Source organism: Chroicocephalus ridibundus, unplaced genomic scaffold (assembly GCF_963924245.1).
Source record: "Chroicocephalus ridibundus unplaced genomic scaffold, bChrRid1.1 SCAFFOLD_483, whole genome shotgun sequence".
Classification (NCBI taxonomy): Eukaryota; Metazoa; Chordata; class Aves; order Charadriiformes; family Laridae; genus Chroicocephalus; species Chroicocephalus ridibundus.
In genome coordinates, this window is record NW_026961256.1 from 43,887 (window position 1) to 68,130 (window position 24,244).

At 42.6% G+C, this 24,244-nt stretch overlaps 1 protein-coding gene across 1 annotated transcript; it reads right to left on the reverse strand.

Moving 5' to 3' along the window:
- Nucleotides 1–50: 50 nt before the first annotated feature.
- Nucleotides 51–23,127, reverse strand: LOC134509152 (tyrosine-protein kinase receptor-like; the record flags this gene model as incomplete). The annotated part of the gene is made up of 14 exons (XM_063321634.1): nucleotides 51–5,189; nucleotides 5,923–6,013; nucleotides 6,390–6,524; nucleotides 7,963–8,064; nucleotides 8,672–8,764; nucleotides 11,382–11,479; nucleotides 13,882–14,011; nucleotides 16,522–16,586; nucleotides 18,996–19,086; nucleotides 19,954–20,140; nucleotides 20,803–20,913; nucleotides 21,662–21,814; nucleotides 22,311–22,409; nucleotides 22,945–23,127. Coding segments are annotated over 14 exons (2,315 nt in total), but the record flags the coding sequence as incomplete, so codon positions are not given.
- Nucleotides 23,128–24,244: the final 1,117 nt, after the last annotated feature.

A 24,244-nucleotide genomic window follows, 5' to 3' on the forward strand; every position in this document is an offset into this window, starting at 1 on the left:
ATGGCCATGTCTACAGGAGAAGCCATCTTGCAGAGCTCTGCTGCCTGAGGAAGTGCGGTCCCCGGCTGACGCAGCCGTGGAGATGCAAATTCACTGGGGAAAATCCTACTCCCAGCAGTAGCGTTTTCTTCTCTTTCAGGTAAGTAGGGGGAAGGTATTGGAGGGTGGAATAAGTTACACTTGTAAAAGCGCATAACTGTTTAATTAGACTTGTAAAGCTTTCTTGGTGCACACCTGCCCATTGGCAAATCAGTGGAGAACTTGCCTCAGAAAAAGGGTTGATATGAAGGAACGCATTAAAACCTGTGCAGTTACAACTTCTGTTTCTTTAAAGGGAAAATTAAGATACAAAACACGTTGAGGAGAGAAAAGATAATGAAATCAGAAGCAAGAGTATCAACAAATGTGAAAAGAAAGCAGAGAAAGACAAATCTGAATTTGCATTATTGTTTCACCTCTTGTTATTCAGTCCCTTCCTTAAAATGTAGGTATGAGGTTGTATGAAGCAACATAAAGTACTAATGCGAAGTCCAGATGAAAAAACACCCCAACAACTATATACGCACACATCTAAAAACAAGTTGGTAACATGTTAAAAAACAGACACACGTCAGGAAGAGTGATTTATAATAATCCTATAAATGGCTGATTCTCCAGGGGGGAAGCGTTGGAAGACTTTTCACATGGATCACAAGACTGAATTAGTCCCAGATCTCCAGCTCATGTCATTCCTCGAGGAAACAAAATTGGGTTTTGGCTTTCAGTTGCCAAAGTAATCTAATTTTGACACTATGGGTTCAACTCATTGATTATGCACTGAAAGTGTCTCCTTAGAAAACAGTTTCAAGCTAGTTATCTTTTGAAATAATATCAGTTGAGCACTATGAAATCTGTGATTGTATGAACAGTAAGTTTCAGTCTCAGACCTGTAGGAGTGAAGGTTGTACTGTATGTCATTGCGATTGTTATTTTTCTTTTTAGATAATATGGTGTGGATGGCATGGAGCATTTCAGCATTACAACAGGAGCAATACTAGCATTATTTCCTCCAGGATGTTAATCAAAAATTCATTATCTGTGAGGGTTTTTAAAAGCAACTAAGAGATCAAATACGCACAGAAAAACTGTTATAGGTCAAAGAGTCATGTCAACTGCTGCCAGAATTTAATTGACTTTTAGTTCCGTTTGAGAGAGTGAAGAGTTTGTATAACATTCAGGTTGCTAATGCAGATTCTTTTAAAATTCCTGGCTCTTTCTTTTGGTGCCCATTTGGTATGTGCAGCTCCATGTTCTGTCTCATTACAAGACACTGCATCTGGCTCAGTATGTCCCCGGTCCCCTGTTGGAAACCAGGCAACTATGTCTAGGAACTAATCACTGCTCACCTGCAACTCCCCACCACTGGTCACTCTTAGAGATAAGATACTGGGCAGGGTGGAGTGTTATTCTGGCTCAGTGCAGCTTTGTCTACGCTCTTCCTTTAAATAAGTATGTTGACACAGCTCTTCAGTAAGAACAGGTATTTGCCCAAAGTGCTGGACTGAAGAACTTGCATTTTGTTTATAAAATGAAGGCATAGCTGCACCCAAGACTGCATGTGGCATTGGTAATAGAAGGGTGTTCTTCTCTCACTTCACTTTTCAAGGGCTTGCCTAGTTTTATAACTATTGGCCTTCCTAAATTCGTGAATTAACTTGAGGCAAGTGCTGCATATGGGGAAGACAATGGTAGCTCAAGCTGGGTAACCATATGGCCAGCAGGGATCCTGCCTCCTTCTCACTGCAATCTTAAGGCGTTTTATAGTCATTTCCATGTGAAAAAAATGAAGAACCATCTTGTGCCTGCTACTTTATAAAAAGTCTGCAGAAAGGAAAGGTGTAACTTCCCATGGCTTCTGAACAAGTCGGTATGTCACTCACCATCAATTTCCCACCCATACTGATGGCTGAGGAGAATGTCATGCCTGAGCTCTGCTCAGGATAGAGCCTGTTACAAACAAGGGTTGGAAAGCGATCCGGAGTCACATCCCCTGCAGCTGAACTAGGATCGCTGCACCCTGCTGTGGCCTTACCACATATGCAGGGAGGGAGGGCCCGAGTTGCTGACCCTCAGTCACAACTGTTGGAGAGTTTGGTAGCTCCCCTTTGGGGGAAAAACTACTGATGCATACACCATAGGACTAACATAATCCAAAAGGTAAGCCTGTTGAAGATGAGCTGGTGTTACTCCGACTAGCTAAGAGCAGATGTATTTATTCTTGACCAGCATGTTCCAGAGGTGGCCAGGCTCAAACAGGATCAAAAAATGTCAGCCTTTGCAAGAGGAAAGAATGAGAAAACTTCCTGCTCACGGGGCTTTCCTGCTTCATCTAACTGAGCTGTAGCAGTTCCTGGACATGAGACAGGATGGGCAATGAGCTAAACCGAGAAGCCGGAGAGCTAAAGCAAAGGTGAAGTGGAAAGAAGGGCATATGAGGCTAGGGCAACCATCTCCCTCAGTCACCACCACTCCTGGAATTTGCCCATGCACAGGGGTGACCTCTCTGTTCTGACCATCCGTCATTTCCCAACATGGATTTGGAATTATTTCCATGCGATATGGGTCATTGCTGAAAGGCAGCCATCATCACCGCTCTGGAAATGATTGCATAGAAAACTATTCATTCTAAAGCCAAAGGCCTAAAACTATAGGAAGCTTGGAACAGATACCAAGTCAGAGCAACAAAGCATAATCCTGAGCTGAAGATGGATTTCACTCACGATGGATTCAGACTCTTCACTCTGCTTTTCTGTACCACACCTCAGTAGTGTCCATCCCTGAATGACGCAGAGAACAGGAAGTCTGTGTGGTCAAAGCAAACCCTCTCCTGACAGCCCACATCTTCCGACTGTACATACAGCTGATGGCTAAGCATGAAGCTTGTACCAGAGCACCTCTTCCCTCAGACAGGAACCAGACAGTCTACAACTGACAGCTCACCATACAACGTGATTAGACCTGAAGGCAGCGTGTAAGTTGCCACCGTAGGCTGGCAGTGCAACATTCAGGCGTGGGACAAGGACAAAATGCTTCTGAGATTGTTCCGGCTCAATCCAAATTATTTACTTTTTTCAATGTCGTCATTATGCAGGCTTTAACCAGTAAACACCAGTTTAGACCCTAAGCAACAGAAGAAAGCCTTAGAAATGATCTGTCTTCAAAACAAACAACAACCACCTTTACCAGTAAGTCTGTATGCTTGGAAGGCGAGAAGAAATGACGACCTGCTCTGTGCGTGAAGCCAAGTCAAGCCATGATTTTAATGTTCTCAAAGGGTTGAGCTATTCTACCTTCCTCTGTAAAGGGCACCCTAAGGTAGAGTTTATATTTCCCTTCACTCTGCCCCTCCCCTGCATTACTTCGTTTCTACCTCAGAGGAGTAGGTATTAAAACTATGAAGAACTCCAGTCGCCAAATGCTAGACAGCTACCGGAGAACCTCAGCTTAATGCTTACCAACATAGTACAGGAAATTACTGTTGAATATCAAAGAACTTACAAAAATGAAGCTCATCCCAAGGAAAGTCCATTAAAAGATAAAGACAGTCCACTTCTCATCACCCCATGCAGCTCACCCTTTCTTGGAAAACCACCTGCACCTTCCCCACCAGGAGCTGTGAGGAAAGCAACACCATGAGGCAAGCAGCACATTTCCTTTGCTATTCAAAGGGATACTATCACTTCCACCAACTACTTTTTTTTTCAATAGTAAATTTGTTTTCCTCTTCATGGCTTGTTTTCAAAGCACATGCTCAGAGGAGCCTGGATTATTTTTTTTTTTCCACATCCTTCCTACTGCTTCCAATTTGAGCAGTAGCTTCGTTTTCATGTTTTTCCACAGGGTCTGCTAATAAAAGAGATGCAAATGTGGCTGCTATTTACTTACTGCTCTTACAGTAAATTAGCGTCATTAGTAAGTCATCAGGATTGTAAAAAGCTCTCTGGAATATAGAAGCCTTTGCAAGTTTGTTGCTGCTGGCACAGCATGCATTTTTGGTTTCTTCGGTCAGAAAGAAGTGCAACGTGTGTTGGTCACTATTTCCATCCAAATGCTGTGGCTGGATGGTAGGTCTGTTTCTTTTCACCTGAGCAGATTGAGAAGGAGTCCTTTCACTAAATATTGTATCCTGAATCAGAGCAGCAATGCCAATGTTCTCCACCGCTAAGCTGGTTCAGTGGAACACATTTGATAGGCAGAGATAGAAACGCAACTGTCTAACCATCTGGGGATCCGGCAGGTAGAAGGAGGAAACAGAACACTGCTGATGTTGAAATATCACCCATCTGGAGGAACTTAAATGGAGGAAGTGAGTGAAACGTGAAGCAGTCCTTCCAGACACACACATTCCCTGATCTTTGGAAGAACCTTTTCTGTTATACTGGAGTAACACTCAGGTCATCTGATAAAGACAGACCAGAGTCCCTCTCTCTTGATGTTTTCTCTGTTTTATAAAATGGCTTTTCATCTTTATGCAGGCTGGAGCTCCTTAGCACAGCTGCTCTGACCTCTGCCAAAGCTGATGGCTGGCGGTCAGTGCTATAACACAGGTCATCATAAGCATAATTTACATTGCCGCAGGGGAAAGTCTGGAGTTTCACCAGTTCAATCCCACCGATATCCAGGTGAGGGCAGTTGCTTCGACTTGGAGATGCTGGAGATGCCCGAGAGCTAGGAGAAGAACTGCAATTCCCATCAAAGCCCGAATCTTCCCGCTCTGGAGTTGCTTTGAGCTTGGAGCCGGGGCTGAAGTGACAGATGTTCTCTAGCACCCACGATCCATAGGTTGGGTTCCAAAGATTTTTCGTTTTGTTTTTAAGTCTGTGGGTTGGTGGATTGCTGAGCTCCAACTTCTGGTTTGAGCTCTGCTGGAACCAGGACCCGCTGCTGAAATCGCTGAGGCATGGCAGGCTGGGCCCTCGAGCAGTCCGGTTGCTCAGGTTCTCCACCAGTAGCTCTTGTGGACATTGAACAAGTTTGTGCCCGGCATGGTGGGAGTCCAGTGTTTTAGGCGTCATCTTAGGTGTGAGAGAAGGGCTTACCAACAGGGGCACTATCCCACTGGAAATGTTCGGGCGCATGACCGTACTCCCTTCATCCTCTGGGGCAGGGCCACACTCCATGGGCAGCTCAGTGTTGATCACATCAGGGTCCTGAAAAGAGAGACAAGAACCTGTTACACCCCGAGCACTTCCAGGGTGACTGTCACACCTGCATTTTAAAAGAAATAGCTGTGAGAGTGAAAAAGCTTTTGGCAGAGGCTGACATCAGGTTTTGGAAATATTCCTGAGCATCGTGCAAGGTGCTATGCACCATCTGCATATCGCACGCTGTCAGGACTTGCAAAATTTACATGCTTCCTTTGAGCAGAAGCTGTGCTTTATTGAAATCAGTGGCTAAGCTGGGAGTCACTAGTATATAATTTCTCCCTTGGGAGGTTGGATCCAGGCCTGTAGCTGTAAAATGCTACTAGAAGGTGAACTCACCGCGCCATCTCATTCCATACCCTCCCCGCTCCATTCTTACTCATCTGTGGCTTTCGAGCAACATTAGGCAACGTCAGAAGATGGACCTCTAAAAGATTCTAAATACCTTTCCAACACAAAATGAAGGACATTTTGCTACTGAACCAGCTGAGAGCTGAAAACATCCACTTGCCCAGGAACAGTATAATCTCATTTTGGTTGGGCTGAAGATGGGAGAGTGCGAACAGATACTGGAAAACCCAAATGAAAAGAGCAGTTGAGCCAACAGCACTACTGCAATCGGGAAAGGAATTAGATCAGTTTGTCAGGACTCTTCACTTCTTTTGGGCACTAAAGCTAGTGCCTCTGGACAGTTGTCATTCCATGGATTATCATCCACCTGGGTACCAAAGACCAATACCTGTGTGCAATATTTGATTCTTTCCAGGATGGTGGAGAAGTTTGGCCGATACTCTGGGCTGTGCTGCCAGCACTGTGTCATGATCCGGTACCTTAAAATAAGTAAAAAAAAAAAACAAACCAAAAAAAGTATCGATCAGGAAAGATAATAATGTAAAACGTGTTTCAGTACTAAGTGATCATGGGTCCAGAGGAACCGCACTCAGTACCTGGCCCAAAGGAGGAGAACAAAAGTGGATATGTCATTTCTGCATCCTTGGATGCTGAGCCATTAGGGAATCGCTACTTAAAGCAAAGCTTATAGTGGTCTAAGCTGTACTCCAGAGGCAGTAGCTCAAGAGACTTTCAATAATACCCACCTAACACTGCGGGCAATCACCATTCCCTGACTAAAGGTGTCTAGTTGTCTTTGTCTAACCTGTTTGATACCTACTATCCCTTGGCTTGTGGGAGTAAGGAAATACTTACACTGGCCCTGGACAGTTTTTTGGTGGATCCATTCTTCCTCCACTGGTGACAAATTCCAGCACTTCCTGGTTGGTTTTGCAAGGGTAGGGCATGTAGCCTAGAGAGAAAATCTCCCAAAGCAGCACACCAAAGGACCTGTGTCAGAAACAAGCCAACAATACCAATTAGGTTTTATTTGTGCTTCGTGCCACAAACCTGGCACAAAGCTGTTTAGGTAACAACCACAGCAACACCCTTTCAAAGCTGTAGGACAACCACAGCTTTAGTTACAATTAGCGTAATTATGAGTCAACTTTTATATAAAAGACCAATCTATTACAACCTTTCCCCAAGCTATGAAAGTAGCTTTGCAGAGGCTTCAAAATATTTGACTAACTCTGAAGTTATTCTTTCTGCTGCGTTTGTTATTTCTAGAGCAGGAAATGTCGGAGCACCCTTTGCTATGTATGGTCTAACTGAAAAGAACTGTTAGATCTGGCATGGAGGTTCCTACCTTACTTGGGAAGACTCAAGATGTTTGAATCAGTGTTTGGGAACAGGATGCTCAAGAATAAGATCAAGTAAGAGACATCCAGTGAAAGTGAAAGGCGGCAGCATTTATTTTTTCTCATGGTATGGCTGTTCTCCCCTTTTTACACCCACGGGCCAGTTAGGCAGTGCCACTGAGAATAATGTGTGACTTAGACCCAGGGGAGTCAAGAGGGTTCTGCCAGGACTTCAGCTGGGTCAGAATTTTAAGAGTCACTATTTGCTGCAAAGGTGGAAGAAATTTCCAGCACACGCATGTTACTTACAATAGCTTATAACTTATTATAGTACAGGAACTGGCTGCTCACAGTTAGGTGCTGATAAGCAATCCCTTGTCTTCCGGCACCACTAACAACTTCAGGAAACTGGGTCAGTGTGGCATTTAAGGGAACGTCTCAGTACAGTATATTGAAGCATCTACTGTACAGGGAGAGAGGCGTTCTTAAGCAACTGGAAAGCTTCCATTCCCCAGCACCTGTGCAGGAATGTGCCACTGTTGAGGGGGTGCTTATTTTAAAGAAAGACCAAGTTACATGAGGAATCAATATATCAATATTTTTTCCTCATCAACCAGCAAGGACTTCTGATTAAATTTGCTGTCATTTTATGTACAACAGAAAAAAAATATACAAACGAGTAATGCTGGGTGGTACAGAGAGTGTCATTTACAAGATATAGAATCAGGCCTTGTCACTGATACAAACTAAGTGGCAGATACTGAGGGAAGTGCCTGATGGTATTTGTCTGGATTTTTAACTGAGACTTCTTGGGAATCCAAACTGCTTTCTCTTTTCACTTCTTGATTGCCTTTACATGACACTGTATGTATAGCAAATTTTTAGCACCTCCATTTACAATAGATTTGTAATTCTTATTCAGAATTCTTTAGCCCTGCTTCTACTGAATGCAGAGGGAAAACTTCTAATATTTTTCTGGGAAATTCTGACATTTTTTAAGGTTCCTGCTGAGCAGACTTTTTTCTCGGGCAGTCCATTTCTTTACCCTTATCACTGAGTAGCAGAAGTGATTAAAAGACATTTGTTACCAGGTATCAGTCTTGGAGGTGAAAATGCCCTCTAGAAAAGCTTCTGGTGGCATCCACTTGACAGGAAGCATGGCTCTTCCTCCCTTGCGGTAGTAACTTGCTCTGGAAAAGATAAAATGCATGGAGAATGCCACACAGTCTGAAAGGGCTCAGATATATAAAAGATCTTATCACCACAGCAACAGCAGCTGGGGATTGCGTGCAGCAATGGGGGCCAAACGAAAGAAAAAGAAAAGTCATCAACTCAAATAGTGCATTGAAGCAGTATTTTATCCCCTTTTTGCAACTGGGATGGAAACTGAGGCTTTGCACAAGGTGCTGATGCAGCAAGTCTTCTTGACATCATAAACTGTGAATTATGGTTGTTCTTTGGTTGTGGGGGGGTTTTTTGTGTTTTTTTTTTTTGTTTTGTTTTGTTTTTTTTTCATTTAAGATTATTTATGATTAACTAGCTAATAAATTTGCCTATGCTTGGTTTAGTGTCCACATGTGTTTGCAGTATTCCCTGGAGCCCAGTCTGGAATAAACACAGTTGAAGCCTATTGGCTAGCAGCCATAGATGTGTTAATTTACAGTCTGTTAACTCCAGTTAGTTAAACGGTAATCAAATTCAGACACTGCTTCAGATTCCATGAGACAGTTCAAACCAGTCAAAATGATACAGATTACCGAGTTATTCACAGGAACTGAAATGGCCTTTTTCACCTACCTGTAAATATCCCTGGCCATCCCAAAGTCACCGATCTTGGCTATTCGCCCTGCTCCAGTGCAGGTCAAAAGGCAATTCCTCGCAGCTATATCTCTTTAAAATACAAATAAATTATTAGTTATAATTCTAAACTCTTAAGTAGCTAAAGGAATAAAGAAAGAATATTAGAACCAGACCTGCAAGTCCTACTTGAGTCATCTTTACACAAATGAGAAGGGTGTTATTAAAAATAAGAAATAATGCCAGCTACATTATCATTTTTTATTAACCACAATTCTTAACCTGCATTTACATTACGTTTTCTACCCAGTGTTTTCCAAGCGTTCCCCACTCCCATCTCCTTTCACTAAGGCAGAGAACAGGGTCAGTATCAGACCAGGGATAGATTCAACCTCTTTTTTTTCAACCACCTTATAGAGCAAGAAAGAAATTTGTCATATCTTTTTTTTTAAGACTGGCATTGCAGCAGTGTCTCCAGCAGTTGGGTAGTCTTAGTAAACTGCTTGAAAAGTCAATGTAGGACCGGATTCGGTAAACTGTTGCTTTGTTGCTTCTGGGTATCTCCTGCGGAACCAAGCAAAGCTACATATGGGAGCAGCCATTTGCTGGGTGCAGGTTTAGCATGTGACAAATGGCAGTGATGACTGCATGGCCAAGACTGAAGGATCTGTGTTCATTTTAAATACGCATTCTGAAAAGGAACTCATTAAAAATCATAGCACTGTGGGGGTCCTGTTGACTGCCAAGAAAAATGAGCTCCTTGAACAACTCATATGTTTCTTCCCACTGCCAGCCTTGAAAAAAAACCCTCAGGATTTGGAAGTCAAGCTCAGCTTTCTCTTCATCATCAGCTGTGACTCCTCCATGACAAGACCTGCCCTTAGAGACATCTCCACAACCTCACTACATTACCTTTCCCCCTTAGGATACTTGTTATCTGTAGCGATAACCTTCTTCCCTTCCTGATCTGCTCTAAGTAATACTGACATCATTAACAAATACAGAACCTGAATGAAATTCCTTCTATACTGATTCCCTGAATTGCTGGCTAAAACAAACCAAGTCCATTCCCAGGTTGCTTATACTAGAGATATAACAGTGCAAAAACTGACCCAGAGAGTTTTTTTAAAACCGATATGCTGCTGTTAAAAGAGTCAGGCACTAGTTTCTTCCACTTCTCTCCTGAAATGGAGATTGGTCTTAAGTAATAACAGCTGACCTGTCCATTTGTTGACATAAATATTAGAAGGTTTATGTGATGAGTGCTGGGCTCAGTGACATATGATAAGAAAACCAGGGAACATCTACCTGACAGCAGAAATGCAAATTAGTTTTATAAAACACTTGTGGAGAAAATTTCTCTGGAGTTTCTACTGGACTTCTTGCAGCACAAGCTGGTCGTTACTGGAAATTCAATAGATCAGGGTGGATGGAGGTTAATGAAGGATATTACTATTACAGTAAGGATTTAAAAAAAAAAATGCTGTAGCAATTAACTCTGAAGTTTCCAATTAGAATACTGATCCTCTCATGTACTTATTAGGAGATACAAGAGCCAAAATTTGTTGCATGCTCTTACTGCTCTTTTTTAATGACAAAAAACTGTAATCCTTTTTTCAAAGGAACTTATTCATTGTTCCAATATAAAGGAAAACTGTCTCAGATGCTCTAATCATAAAGTTATAACACATTCTGTATCTCAGTCTCATGGCTTTTTACTCCAATTGCTGCTTTCCACCTGTTTCCCTCAGTTTCTCCAGTCTCTACCCACTCTTGCCTGGCTCTGCCTCTTTGCTCTGTGCAATATTGTGCGTATGCACACGTGCTTCTTCATGGGGGTAAAATCAGTTGTCGTCTTACCTAACTCCAGGCTGCACGTCAGTTTAGTTAGAGCCCGTGTGACCCTCTTGTGTGCAGGCCTCTCCTTTGCTTTACACAAAAGGGCTGGACTCAGCATGGAGTTCATACTCAGGAAGGAATTCAGTTGCACACTATGCCTGAGAACATTATGAGCTGGAACAACACTTGATCAGAAGCAAAAGAGTCCAATATCCAACTGGGAATTTTAAAAGGCTACCTAGAATAACCTTTACCTATTCTATATTTTATTCTTATTTGAAGCTTGACATAGCAACATTTTTTTGCTCTACAAAAGAGGAAAAAGAGGTGTGAACAGACAAATACGGGCTCCACAAGACCACATGGCAGGTCAGCCACTGAGCTGGGAAGGAAGCCTTAGAGCTGTGTTTTTACCTCCTATTATCCCTATTCTACCCTTCTGCAGCCAATGGCTCAAAAATGATGGTCTACGTTGTGCTGATGGGATAGGGGAAACATTAAGTCAAGATAAGGAGATCTGAAAAGTGAGAAATACCTTACTTAGAAGCTGACACAGAGTGACACTACCATCTAGTGGACAACAGGGCTAATTTCAAATGTGTCTACCTTTTAGGCACCTGAAAATTAACACTTGAAAGCATTCACTGGGAACAGAAGATTCCTTACTCCCCAGCAGTGCAAAGAGCAGTGCAGAGCCTAACTCCTACTAAAAAACAGTAGGACCAACCCGGACATCTAAGCACAGGCCTGTATTGGTAGAGGAAATCTCTGTCTCCCCCTTGGAGATTAGTTCTGTCTAATCCACTGCAAATAGGAACTGTGTGAGCTTCATGCAGCTTAAGATACATCAGAAAGGACAGTTTCTCCTCACCTGTGGATAAAATGATTCTCTTCCAGATATTTACAGCCGCAGGCAATATCCCTAGCTATGTTCAGCAGGTCCTGCATTGTCAGCGTGGATGGTTGATTCTGGAAAAGGACACACAGAAAATGGTAAGGGAAGAATAACGCAGTAGAAGAATATAGTTCAGGAAGGGGACGTGGAAAGGGAGAGATATACATACAGGTTGGGGGAAGGGTTAAATCAGTCAGGCGCAAAGAGGAACATAAGCAGATCAAAGTAAAGTTTTAGAAAATGAGTCAACTCTTATTTAAGCCAAAAAACTTTCAGAAGATTTCAGTTCTGAGCACAGTGCACCAGTGCAAGTTGGCAAGAGATTTACGGCCTGGCCTGAACAGTCTAGGAAAGGGCGTGGGAGAGAACTATTCCCTACTAGTATTGGACTTTGTGAAATCAAAAGACAAGCAGGTTTAAAAGGTGTGATGGGAGAGAAAAAAAACCCCACCCACTTTTAAAGACCGAGTTAACAAATTATCAACAGAAATTACCACATGAACTCAGAGAGAGAGAGAGCAAAAGATGCACGACTGCACATTTCTGCACCAGCAGTCAGCATTCATCAACTTATCCGTTCGTGTGGAAGGACAGAGATTACCCTCAGGAGCAGTATGAAAAAAAGGGATGGCTTTACCACAGGACTCCAGGACTGGTACTAGCCCTTCACCATCTGCACTTCCCTAACTCAGAGCAATAAAGAAATCTTTCTCCAGGAGCCCTGCTTATTTTCATCCCATAATTTATTTCCCCATAGGGAAATTTCCTTGGTGTTTCTCCAGGAACTTCTGTATTGCTCTCGGGAAGGGTGGGGTGAAATTACTACACTGCTGATCAAAAGCCCAAGAGATATGAAATAAATTGTTCTTTTTAAGGCTTTTATTTCTGGATGCTGTTATCGCTGTAATTTCTCATGCTCAAACCACATAACATACACTACAGCCATTGAGCACTATTTTTATTGGCTAGGAAAATTATTGTACAAAGCACTTGGACATCTGCCAGGGAGAGTTGTTATAAAGTAGGCATTTCTGGAGAGGAAATGAAGAGCAAGAAGGAGAAACAGAACCACAGACATCCAGACCTTATCTCTGCTCTGGGATCCCTCTGTCAGAAGACTGCGATGGACACGCATTTTCCCTGCAGTCAGGGAAACTTGTCATGAAATACATTAATGATGGAGCTAGTTCTGTTTTCAGAAAAGGTGTACAGGACATTTTTTGAGTACTAAGGGGACTTCAACTATTGTATTTGCTATCTGCTAGCACACCAGCTAACATAGCAGCACGTTTGTTTCCACGTGATTTTTAAGACATAACTGTTCATTACATTAGAACTATACATAATATTCAGATAAGAGTATTTATTATTCTCTGCTGCCCACAGACTTTATCTGCTCAGAGAATTTGCACCACTTTCACTATAAATGCCAAAAATAAAGATATACAAACTCCTCCATCTGGGTGCTGCTATACCACCGTAAGTGCATTTAATTAGTATATTTACTCTCCTGTATGAGGAAGAGATTAAGCTTGATCTTTTAGCAACATGTTATTACCAGCATAGGAGTATACACACATTAAGCTATATTATCATAACTATTTGGGGTGTATGTCTGTGTGGAGGAGAAGCTGTGCAACCACATCATGTGGTGTGGGAATATCTGAGGTACCAGTCAGCCTCTGCCTGCCCCTGTAGGCAGCCAGCATAAGCACCTCAATACAACAAGAAATAATGTAGAATCAGACCTAACTCTTTTTTTTTTTTAAGTCTCCACTCAAGCAGAGATTTTTTTTTTTTTTTTTGTTAACAGAGGTGTCCAGGATGACACCGTTAAGAAGCAAGAACACGTAGCTGGAATCAGCTATTCATTATAAGAACTCTGAAACTAATTAATTCCAAATATTCACTGTACTTGGTTGGCATCAACCAGAATCAGAGATAATTTGCAAAAACCCCTCATGACAGCTTTTTATAAAGATGGGGTTTTTTAAACAAAAATATTTGACTTGATAATTTCATTTGCATTGATTTAAATCCCTGTCACAGTGCTACATGCAGGATCAGCTCTTCAGCTAGTATAAATTTGTGCACCTCCACACGGTCCCATTACTGTATATCAGTGTTATAACTGCAGCTCCTCACACACCATCACAGCGCACAGAAAACAAGGCAGACGTTGAGGAAAGAAAGCCCCTTAATTTGTAGCCCAGTTAACAGTGAACTCTGGAATGGCAGGACAGAATTTTACTCTTTCCTCCTCAGTTACCAATAGATCGGAGTTCTGGCACTGCTTTCATTTTCTCTCACTGACATCTGCTTACATCAAGCAAACAGATGTATGTACCCAGAAGTTTGTAGGAGCTGGGACACACACCCAGCCCTACTCGGCTTCAGTGCCTTTATCCAATTCATAAAAATAATAAAACCAGTCATACTGAAATCAACCACAAGCATAGCAGGGAAGTTCTCTCACCACCCTGGGTCGATTCTGCCGAAGAAAGCTCTTCATATCTCCTCCAGCCATGAGCTCAAGCAGAATGAAGCGAGGCAGCGTCTGTAGGCTAACACCGATGCACTGCACGATATTTTGGTGATTGAACTTACTGAAAGGCAAGATCACAGCAACATGGAAGAGAAAGACAGCATTAGTACCCGGCCATCATCCATCACCCTCACTGTGCCTGGAGCTTTGACAACCTGGATTGAAGCAAATCCTGATGCTGTACAAGTTACCAAACAAATTCCTACTTCAGCCATATCAAAATGCCCCTCTGATTATGACAGCCCCAAGGTCAGGGTTATGCCTTGCATTACCCATGAAAAGCCTTCGATACAAATTATGAAAAACTGAAAGTAGAGTCTTCTGTCTGTGAAGAGAGAATTTAATGGACACACTGACTGAAAGATGGCGGTGACATGACAGAGAAAAGAAAGCTAAGCACTTCAAATATGCAAATATTATTAGCATTTGTGAAACAAAATCCTGACCAGTGAGGATTTTAAGTCAGCACTGGTTATTTTAAATATACTGCTCTCTAGTCAGGTGGACTCAGTTCAACATTTAGCCTTCCGAAGAGGGGTTCAGCTAATAACCTACTGCAGCAGCTGCTTATGCAATGGCTTTCTGTCTCTGACAAAAGAAAGCTGAGACTGTCAAGAAGCTCAGTAAGACCCGGTCATTAGAAAGCAGCATGTTCCCTTGGATAGTGATTACCTGGATAACAGAGGAACTAAAAATGGAGAGGAATTTGGGGAAGAGAAAGAGTCACGTGCTACTAAGTGAATCAAAGCACTCTATAATCAATTGAAATTGCTCTTTGAAAAAACATACATCAGTGTTACCTCCTGTTCAGCTGCCAAAGTTCTTGCAGACTTTAGGAAGTGGCACTATGTCATGAGATTCATGCTTTAATAGGAGAAAACCAGCCTCTAGGTATTAGGTATGAGCTGGGACAGTCAATTAGAAGAGGAACTTCATACTGCACAAATTAAAAATGCATAAATTCTGATCGCTTACAATCAACCCTGACTATACTATTATTTTAAAGTCCCCCTTGACTATATTATTATTTTAAGCTTATGGATTTGGGTTAAGGAAGTAAATTCCAAGACTGGAATACTTAAAGTACAGGTAGTAAGAAGAATAGCTCTCTTATCTTTTCCAGGCAGGTTTGATATATCTCATAGTTCACTGTCAGTGTGTTGTGCAGATGAGACCTTATAAAGGTTCTGTCAAACTTGCAAAGACATCAAAAGCCAGAACACATCTAAGAGAAGTGGCCACACTAGGAGAAGGGCTGTGTTCCATCTGTGCAAGCTACACACGCAGAGCCATATTCACTACCCTTATCCCTGCAGAGGTTTCAGAGTGTTCCACTCAGCTATTTTTGTGCAAAGAAAGGGTAAAAGCCCAGGACCTTCACTGCAAAAAGCACTTACTTATGGCAAACAGTTCTGCGGAGAGGAGAAGCAAAAAGTCTGCACGTATGCTTAGCTACTGCCTGAAAACCGCAATGAGAAAAGCTTTTCACACCTTCTCTGTCAGCTGCCAAACCCGCTCTTATAAAAACTCTTATTTGCCCTTGCATCCAAGCCTAAAAACTTACCTCCCTGGCATGAAGCCTGTGTTGTACCACCTTGGTGCTGGTCTTGCAGGGACTGACCTTCTGAGTTGCTGCACAGGTGGCTCTAATCTTTAGCTTTCCTATTGCTTTCCGTTTCATCATTGAAAATTTATTTTAGCAAGGGCTTCAGGACATGATTTATACTTAGTAAAAGGGCAATGGGATTCTTTGAAAAGGAAAACATTTCAAATGCAGAACACGTTTTTACAAAAATGTTGTGCCTTTTTAGTCCTCTGAACACGACCAGCAGAATCAACCAGCAGAATTTTTTGTTGAGATGTTGTACTGGTTTTGGGTGGGAGAGAGTGCATTTTCTTCACAGTAGTTCATATAGTGCTATGTTTTGGATTTGTGATCAAAACAATGTTGATAACACATTGGTATTTTAGCTATTGCTGAGCAGTGCTTACATAGCGTCAAGGCTCCTCACACCACCTGCCAGCGAGGAGCTGCACCAGTGCACCAGCCAGGGTGCACAAGAAGTTAGGAGGGGACACAGCTGGGACAGCTGACCCCAACTGACCAACGGGATATCCCATACTATACGACATCGTGCTCAACAATAAAAGCAGAGGGAAGAAGGAGGAAGGGGGAAATAATTCAGAGTCTGGCATTTGTCTTCCCAAGTAACTGTTACACGTGATGGAGCCCTGCTTTCCTGGAAATGGCTAAGCACCTGCCTGCTGAGAGGAAGTAGTGAATGAATTCTTAATCTTGCCCTTCCAATTCTCTTCCCCATCCCACTGCTGTGTGGGGCTCAGCTGCCTACTGGCATTAAACCACAACAGATGTGCAACAAAAGACCCTTGGTTACTTTGTTTGAGCTGAACACATGAAACCAGTAACTCATAATGCTACTAAAACACCATCTGGTGAAAAATAAGGCTGGATTTCTTTTCTGAACCCCAGCGAGTGGATTAATAATTCTCATTTCCTGCATTACTCCTTTTTCCCCTGCCCACCATCAGTATAAAAACCTTAAACTATACCTGATAATCAATGCTTCCATCAGGAAATCCATCTCATCCTGCTCAGAGCAGACTTCTGGCAGGGTCTGTTGAGAGGTAAAGACAGTGAGGACCATCCCACCAAAGAACTGAGAACATTTAGGTGACCACCAAAGGAAAAAGAAGAAAATAAAAAACACGAACAAGCATGTAACATGTGAATCACTTCAGGAATCTACTAGGAGCGCTTAATCTTTTTAGTGCTCAATTTATTGGACTGCACAAGACCCATTTGGTAGCTAAAGTTAGAACAGGAAACTGGTGATCTACTTGGAAATTTTTTGTGTGCATTTAACTATGTGCTGTGTTCTGGAGCAAAATAGCTTCAGGTACACATCAAGAAAGGCATTAGCTGGGGAATTACAGATCTAGTAAGCACTTTAAAATGACAGGGGTTAATTTATTCTCCATTTTCTGTACATCCACACTGCAGCACATGCTTCCACATTATAGAACACATACAGTCACATGATTTAAATAATTGTGTCATGTGGCCTTTTGGTTTCCCCTCCTGCCAGCAGATTTGGACAGCATCTGCCGCTGATAAACATGAACTGAGAGCACAGGCAGCAGTAGAAGCAGTGCCTGCTACCGTGCCCACTATTTTAACATTACGGGATGCTTTGGCCACAGCTGCGTGCAACACCTGCTGCCAAACTGCATGCAGAGAGGTGGGACGTTTACTGCTCAGCATGGTGAGGCTGGCATGGAAACAGTTCTTGTCATCAGCAGTGTGGGCTACAGAAGACAGGGGTGCATTTTGCTATCTCAAATAAGCGATTGCTTCACGCAGGACAGTGCAGATGATCTATTAAATTGGTGCAATACCCACAAACAATATGTGGAGTACGTTGCAAATATATTTTTTAATTCATCCCCAGTCTGCACCTGCTTCTTTTGCAAAGTTGGATCAGGACTGAGCACAGCCACAGCTTGGGCCCCATGGACACTCTACCAGTTTCTTGACAGTGAGAAAAGCAGCTTTTTGATGATGTTCAGGGTGTCCACTTCACAGGCAACTGGGTGAACAAGTGGGCAGACAGGGCTCTAACAAGTAGCCGTCATTGCTGAGACTTGCAAAACTGCTGACATCCTCACTGGATTATCACAACTGAACAACATGCTGATCTTCTGTTTGTCTCTGTGCTGTGGTGCTTTCTCCAGTCTGGACTGTGAAACTGGGCTGGGCTATAACAGCTGCTTGGTAGTGTCTGCTCTGGGTTCATAACGAAATGCCATAATACACGATCCTTTCACTTTTTTTTTTTTTAATGAAGGTTTTGAAAGACGGGATGAATAACAACAGAACTTCTTTTTATTAATGAAATCTACGTTTTGGGCTGAACTCAAAGTAGATTTGGTTTTCTTATAGGCACAAGCTTATAAAAGAACAAAAGCAGGCTATGAGCATCCTTAACATCAGGGCTGAGTAAGTGACAAATCCTGAGGCAACAGCAGTAATTTCACAGAAAACCAGCCTGTTATCTCATGCCATTAATGACATGGAAATTAGCACAATATCACAATATATATTCACAGCAGCATATTTAATGCTGCTATACTATCTGACTATCTGAAGACTATCTGAAAGTTCACATATGGCAGACAAACACTACTCTCAGTAGAAGGGAAATGTAATTAAGAAACAATAGACATTTTTAAATATGGTGATGTCATATGAAAAACTTAAGACAAAGCATTCAAAACCACTGAAATGCAGAAGTAATACTATATAAGCATTACTATACATGTTTACTGTTTGCTGTAACATAAATGCTTCATACTAATATTTGCCAGGGCTTTCTTTTCTTTATACAAGATTTAGAAACCCCCTTCTAGTCGGCAATGCTCCCAAAATGTCCGTTTGTTGCTATTTTTTTTGCCTATAGTTTCTTTTTTTCTTGGCTACTCAGATCTATAAAAATCATAGAATCACAGAATGGTTAGAATTGGAAGGGACCTTAAAGATCATCTGGTATCATCTACTAAAATCACTGCAGCAGAAAAGTCATTGTGGCAGATTCTCCGCTGGGGTGAACTGATGGCTCTCTATTGATTTCAAGGGAGCTATGTTTATGTTGAAAGAGAATTCGTTCTTTTAACTAATCACATTATGCAGTCTCCAGGTGACTAATTCACACAGCTTCCCATCTGAGGGCACTGATTCTATCTCTCCTGAGCAATGGGAATGGGGCTTTCAAAAGAGATTAGCCTTTACAGCCATTAGGCATGCAGCAAACAAAACAGATGCTTTACTTTCAACCTGCTGCTAGTGCCATACAGCTTAAAAATAAAATTTTATAATTCACAGATGCAGTAATGTGTGGAAACCTGCATCACACACATACATATGCCATTATGCATGTGATGAACGTGAATCTCCAACTGGAATACTAATAAGATAATTTGTCTCTTAGAGGTAATTGTTTTTGTATAAGAAATTTGTGGGTACTGACCTTGATAGCCACTTGAAGAGGGTTGGGATCCCCTGCAATGCCTACCACAGTTCCCTCATAAACCTCACCAAATGCACCATGTCCTAGGGCCCTAGAAGGCAAAAAGAGAGAACAGATGTTACTACACCCCTGGATCCAGCACTGGCTGAGCTCTTCTCGTAGAATCATAGATTCTTCTCTTCATGCAGTTGAAGAATAGGAATAGAACCTGCTCTAAGACATGGAATCAACAACAGAGTTTTGTTTTCATCTCAAAGCCTCTGAAAAGAACTTCTCAGTATTTTCTGTCACTGTGACTAAAACATGGTTCTGAACAAATAAAGCAGCCTGCTCAATCCTAAGGCCCTATCACCAAGTATGGCAACAGCAAGGCAAGAAAGAACTGGAGAAGAACAGAATAAGGTAGCTGCAAAGCTGATGTCTTCAGGAGGTGGTGTAAGACAGCACGTAAGAACAATGCGGTCTTTCCTTCTAAAGTTTACATAACTTTCGTCAATATCATCTGGATGGTATGGAACCAAAGAGCAACCCAGCATGTATTTCCTCACGACGGGAAATTTCCTTGTGACAGGAAATGCTGAAAAAGAAATACTGCTACAGATTTGGAACGGAGTTACTGCCAGGTGTCAAATGTGATGCAGGACATCATAGGAAAATACAGAGGTGAAATACCCTGTGCTTTGTGTGGGAACATGGAACAGAACACTCATAAAATTATACTTCCACTTGAGAACTTTATGGAATCAAAATATCTTTGAGAACATAGTAAGCGTCACATCTGATGTATTTTGGCTGGCTTGGACTAGGTGCTTTCCAGTTAGTCAGACAGGTGGCCCTCATTTTCTCATCCTGGATACCTGCTGATGAGTAAAACAAGCAGGCGAGCCCTACCTCTGCCTTTGTTTCAGGCTGCCTTTCCTGTCCTGTGCCAGAAAGCCACCCCTGCTGCAAGCCTTACCGAAGCAGAGAGATGTTCTTCCGTGGGATCTCCTTCAGCTCGCTCAGAGTGGCAGCCTTCCCTGCAAAGCAGTAGTTGGGGTTGTAATCTGTCATGATGGCCGATGTGCGGATTTTGCTCAGTTTATATTCTGGGCTCTGCAGTCGTGCTCTGGCTCCTTCCAGCTGCTGCTTCTTAAGGTGATATACTGGGGATGGGGAGACGTGCATATAAAAACGTGCAACTAAGATCAACACTTGGAGAGAAAAGACCATGCTGGTCACACAGAACAGAAAGAAAACACCTCCATAATTATAAATGCTCAAGGAGTATCTTTAGCTTACCATTATCACACTCTTCTCCATGCTCTGTAGTGATTTAATACTGGATATGCAAACAGTCTTATTCCAGCAGAATAATACTCCTGCTCACCTGGGAGCAACTCAGGTTTCCTCTGCTTCTTTGTACATTGGCTAAGGAAAGGCTGGTCCACAAGACACCTTGCTGCCATCGAGTCCCAAAAACCACACCATCTTCCTGAATTAGTTATATGTTCATTAATAGTCTGTGACTTCAGCCTATATAGCAGTGGCTGCTAAAGAACTACCTGCTAAAACAGCTTTCCAAGCTCTCTTCTCAGTAGCAAACACTAGAACAGAGCAGTTCTTGTCCTTTGGGATTATGCTTGTGGGATTATGTTTGGTGTGGTGATGTTTCCTATGACTTCTTTCTCCTTGTCCCTCTCATCAATTTGGGAGACCACAACACTGGCTCCAAGTATTAAAAGTAGAAGCATGTGGTTGGATGGTCTCCTTTTGTCTAATCTAACTGGGAAAGGTCAAGTCAAAGGGTGATAAACGGTGTTCTTACTGATAGATAGGCTGCCACAAGTGAGGATCATTCCAAGCACCACAATCACAGCCACCACAGCAAGGAGGAGCGGGAGAGGAAGGTGTCCCTCTGGGACAGGACTCTGGGGCACTGCACAAACAAAAAACAGAGGTGCATTAACCAGAAAACAATCAAAGCTGCTGTAGAGCATGCCTCTCAAGGTTGCTTCTATTTCAGAAAACAACACAGAGATCATGGTCAGACCATCATATAAAAATTATAGCACATCCCTCTACAGCCCTGAAGGTTGAAAAAATACCTAAATAATTTTTAAAACATTGTTAAGATAGAAAACTAACTGATAAAACACAGACTGCTTATCCACTCTCCAGCTTTTTATTAATCGGTAACACCACTGCTCCCAAGTTGAAACTCTACAGTCATGATTCTCTGGAGTTGCAAGAGAGTGTGCCAGGAAACAATAGTGAATACCAGGCATCAGCTGAACAGGCACAGTGGGAAACTGCTGTGGAAGGAAGTAATTTGTGGCTTAAATAACTCAGCAGTAGGTGGTATGTTATACCGAAGAGGTATTCACACTTAAATATCTGACGCACTGTGCCTATTCAGGAAATTTACACTGTGTCTCTTTACAGATATTTTACCTTCTACCTAATCTAAACCTGAATTTTTGAGATGCTGATAGAGATGCAGCTCAGTGTGTAAGGAAAGGACATCAGTAATTTTCAGTCAAATGTTTGACTGACATTTCTCATAACGCTGTATATACTGGAGCCACCAGCTGTAACTTGGGGATTTGATGATCAAAAAAGCCAGGAGGAGAGATGATACAAAGAATACAGACATTATCCATTGAGGATAAAGCTCCACATCTTACCAGTGCAGGTGACATTGTCATTGGCTAGCACAGCCCCCATCTCACACTGGCAGACTGGCAGGTTGGTGTCAGGGTCCCGCTTGCAGTTGTCTGAGTGGCAGTGGCTGCAGTTAAGGTAGATCTGAACCTCCACCTCACCATGACTCTCCATGGCTGAATGAGGAACCAGACACAACAGGTGGGTTTAGTTTAGCTTTTCCTATCTTGTTCTGCTAAGGAAAAAAATAGAGCAGGTACCTACAGCTTCTCTCCTTTTCTCTAGCAGAGCAGATGGTCCAACACAGTGTGGACACATGCCAGAAACCTTAGAGGGGCCAGGAGGGAAGAGGAGATTGGGTCCCTCAAGCAAACAGAGAGGTCTTGAAATGAATTGACCTGGAAACATGTGGGACTGAGGTTGTTCAGTTGAACTTGATGACTGGTGTCTCTCCTGGCTTAGAGATTGAGACAAAAAGGGTACCAGAGCACTACAGACGTATTTAAAGAAATGACCACAGCTAAAGATCTCGCCTGCAGAGTAAAATATGCCTGAATGAAATCCATAAAAAGCAAAGACAGAAGGAGAGGGAGCAGGAAAGAGGAAATAGAGAGAAGGAAGGAAAAAGGAGGAAGAAAAGAACTGTGAGGAATTAGTAGTAGTATATTGTACCTGCCAGGGGATGCAAGAAGATCTCTCCAATGGGGTTCACAAAAGAGATGCCATCCTGCCCACCAGCTGTGATATCATCATTATCAGAGGTGTGTCCCCCTGGGGAAAGAGGAGTGTGGCTAGCCGATCAGTGCTGCATGCTGCAAAAATGTGATGCCTTTGAAGGGCTGCATTCGTTCCTGGCTCTTATCACCTGGGGTCACTCTGCAACCTTCCAGGGATATATTAATATGTATAGTATCCTTGATGGATAAACACTCACTTGACCTAGCCAAGCCAGTACTAAGGCTAGTGAAGTGACTTATTCCAATGTAGGTTTCTCATTTCAGCAAGGTAAAAATATATTTGCTTTAAATAGAAAAAAGAAATGGAATATTTTCCACGAGCAACTTGGGGACAAATGAAGAGGTGAAGCTGTGCTGAATCCAAATACTAAATCATGTAGGAACGCTTCTAAAACCTTGATTTCCCCAAGTAAAGAGAGATGGTGGAGAGTGGGGCAGGTTCAGCTTGAAGTATCTGTGAATTACCTTCTGCGGTAGTATACCTCTGCTCTGAGAGCTCTAGCCCTTAACTGCAGGTACTCTGAAGGGTACAAAATTAGACAGCATGACTATTCCTCCAACAGACTTACCTCTGTAGCCTCCGCCTCCTCCACCAGAAGTACAAGCTCCTCCTCCTCCACCAAAGCCACCAGAGGTGGCCCACTGGAGCTTGGCTAGTGCTTGAGGACAAGCTTGACCCCCTTCTCCACCTTCCAGAAGGGACTTCCCAGCCTGAGGAAGCAGAGTCTTATCTTGCCAGCCACCACCGCCACCTTCACAGTCAGAGAGTGAGAGAACAAAACAAGAACAGGTGAGGGAGGCACAAGCAGAGGACAGTAGGAGAGATACTGTAGAGAGACAGAAATTGGACCTTCTTAATTTCTTAAGTGCTTGCATTCAAGTTAACTCCATTTTAAGGATAAGAGAATATACAGACAAGCTCCTTGTTTCCATGGATAATAACAAAGTGGAAACCTAATGCACAACCTGTGGTACATGCTGCATAACCAGCACCTTAGCACCAATTTATAGTGGCATTAGGGAAATACGGAGCCCACCAATCCCCTTCGGGATAACTGGTTAGGGCTTCCAGCCATGTGAGATGCTGAGCTCCCCAGGGAAATAAAATATAAACTGGATTTCCTCATCTCCCTCTAGCAGCACCTCTAAAAGGCTATTACAGCAGGCGATGGACAACCGCTGGACTTTTTTGTTTCTTAGGAATGGATTCTAGCTGTTACAGCTGTTACAAGATTACAAATAATCTTCCATTTCTGGTATGATTCCCACAATATAATTCTTGTTATTAGGATTTCAGGGGAGTAACAGGGAAAAAGTCTTTTCTTCAAAGGCCATTGTTAGTGTGGAGAACTGGGGTCAATCCCCCAAATATCATTTTCACTGAATCATTTCAAAGAAGAGAGGAGCCCTCCTATGGAATAGCCTGTGCTGGAACACTCATCACCTGTCTTTTTATCTGGTGACACACCATATAAGAAGACATCCTTTATAGACTACCAGCGTATTTCTAAAAACTACTGCCACAGAAAAACTCCAAAAGACCAAAGAGAAGCCCCTCGCTTCATGCCTACAAGACAACTTGTAGGGGTCAGGCTCTTTTCAGTGGTGCCCAGCAACAGGACAAGAGGTAATGGGCACAACTTGAGCATAGGAAGTTCCACATAAACACGAGGAGGAACTTCTTTACCCTGAGGGTGGCAGAGCACTGGAAGAGGCTGCCCAGAGATGTGGTGGAGTCTCCATTTCTGAAGACATTCAAAACTCGCCCGGACGCATTCCTGTGCAACCTGCTCTAGGTGACCCTGCTTTGCAGTGGGTTGGACTAGATGATCTCCAGAGGTCCCTTCCAACACCTACGATTCTGTGATT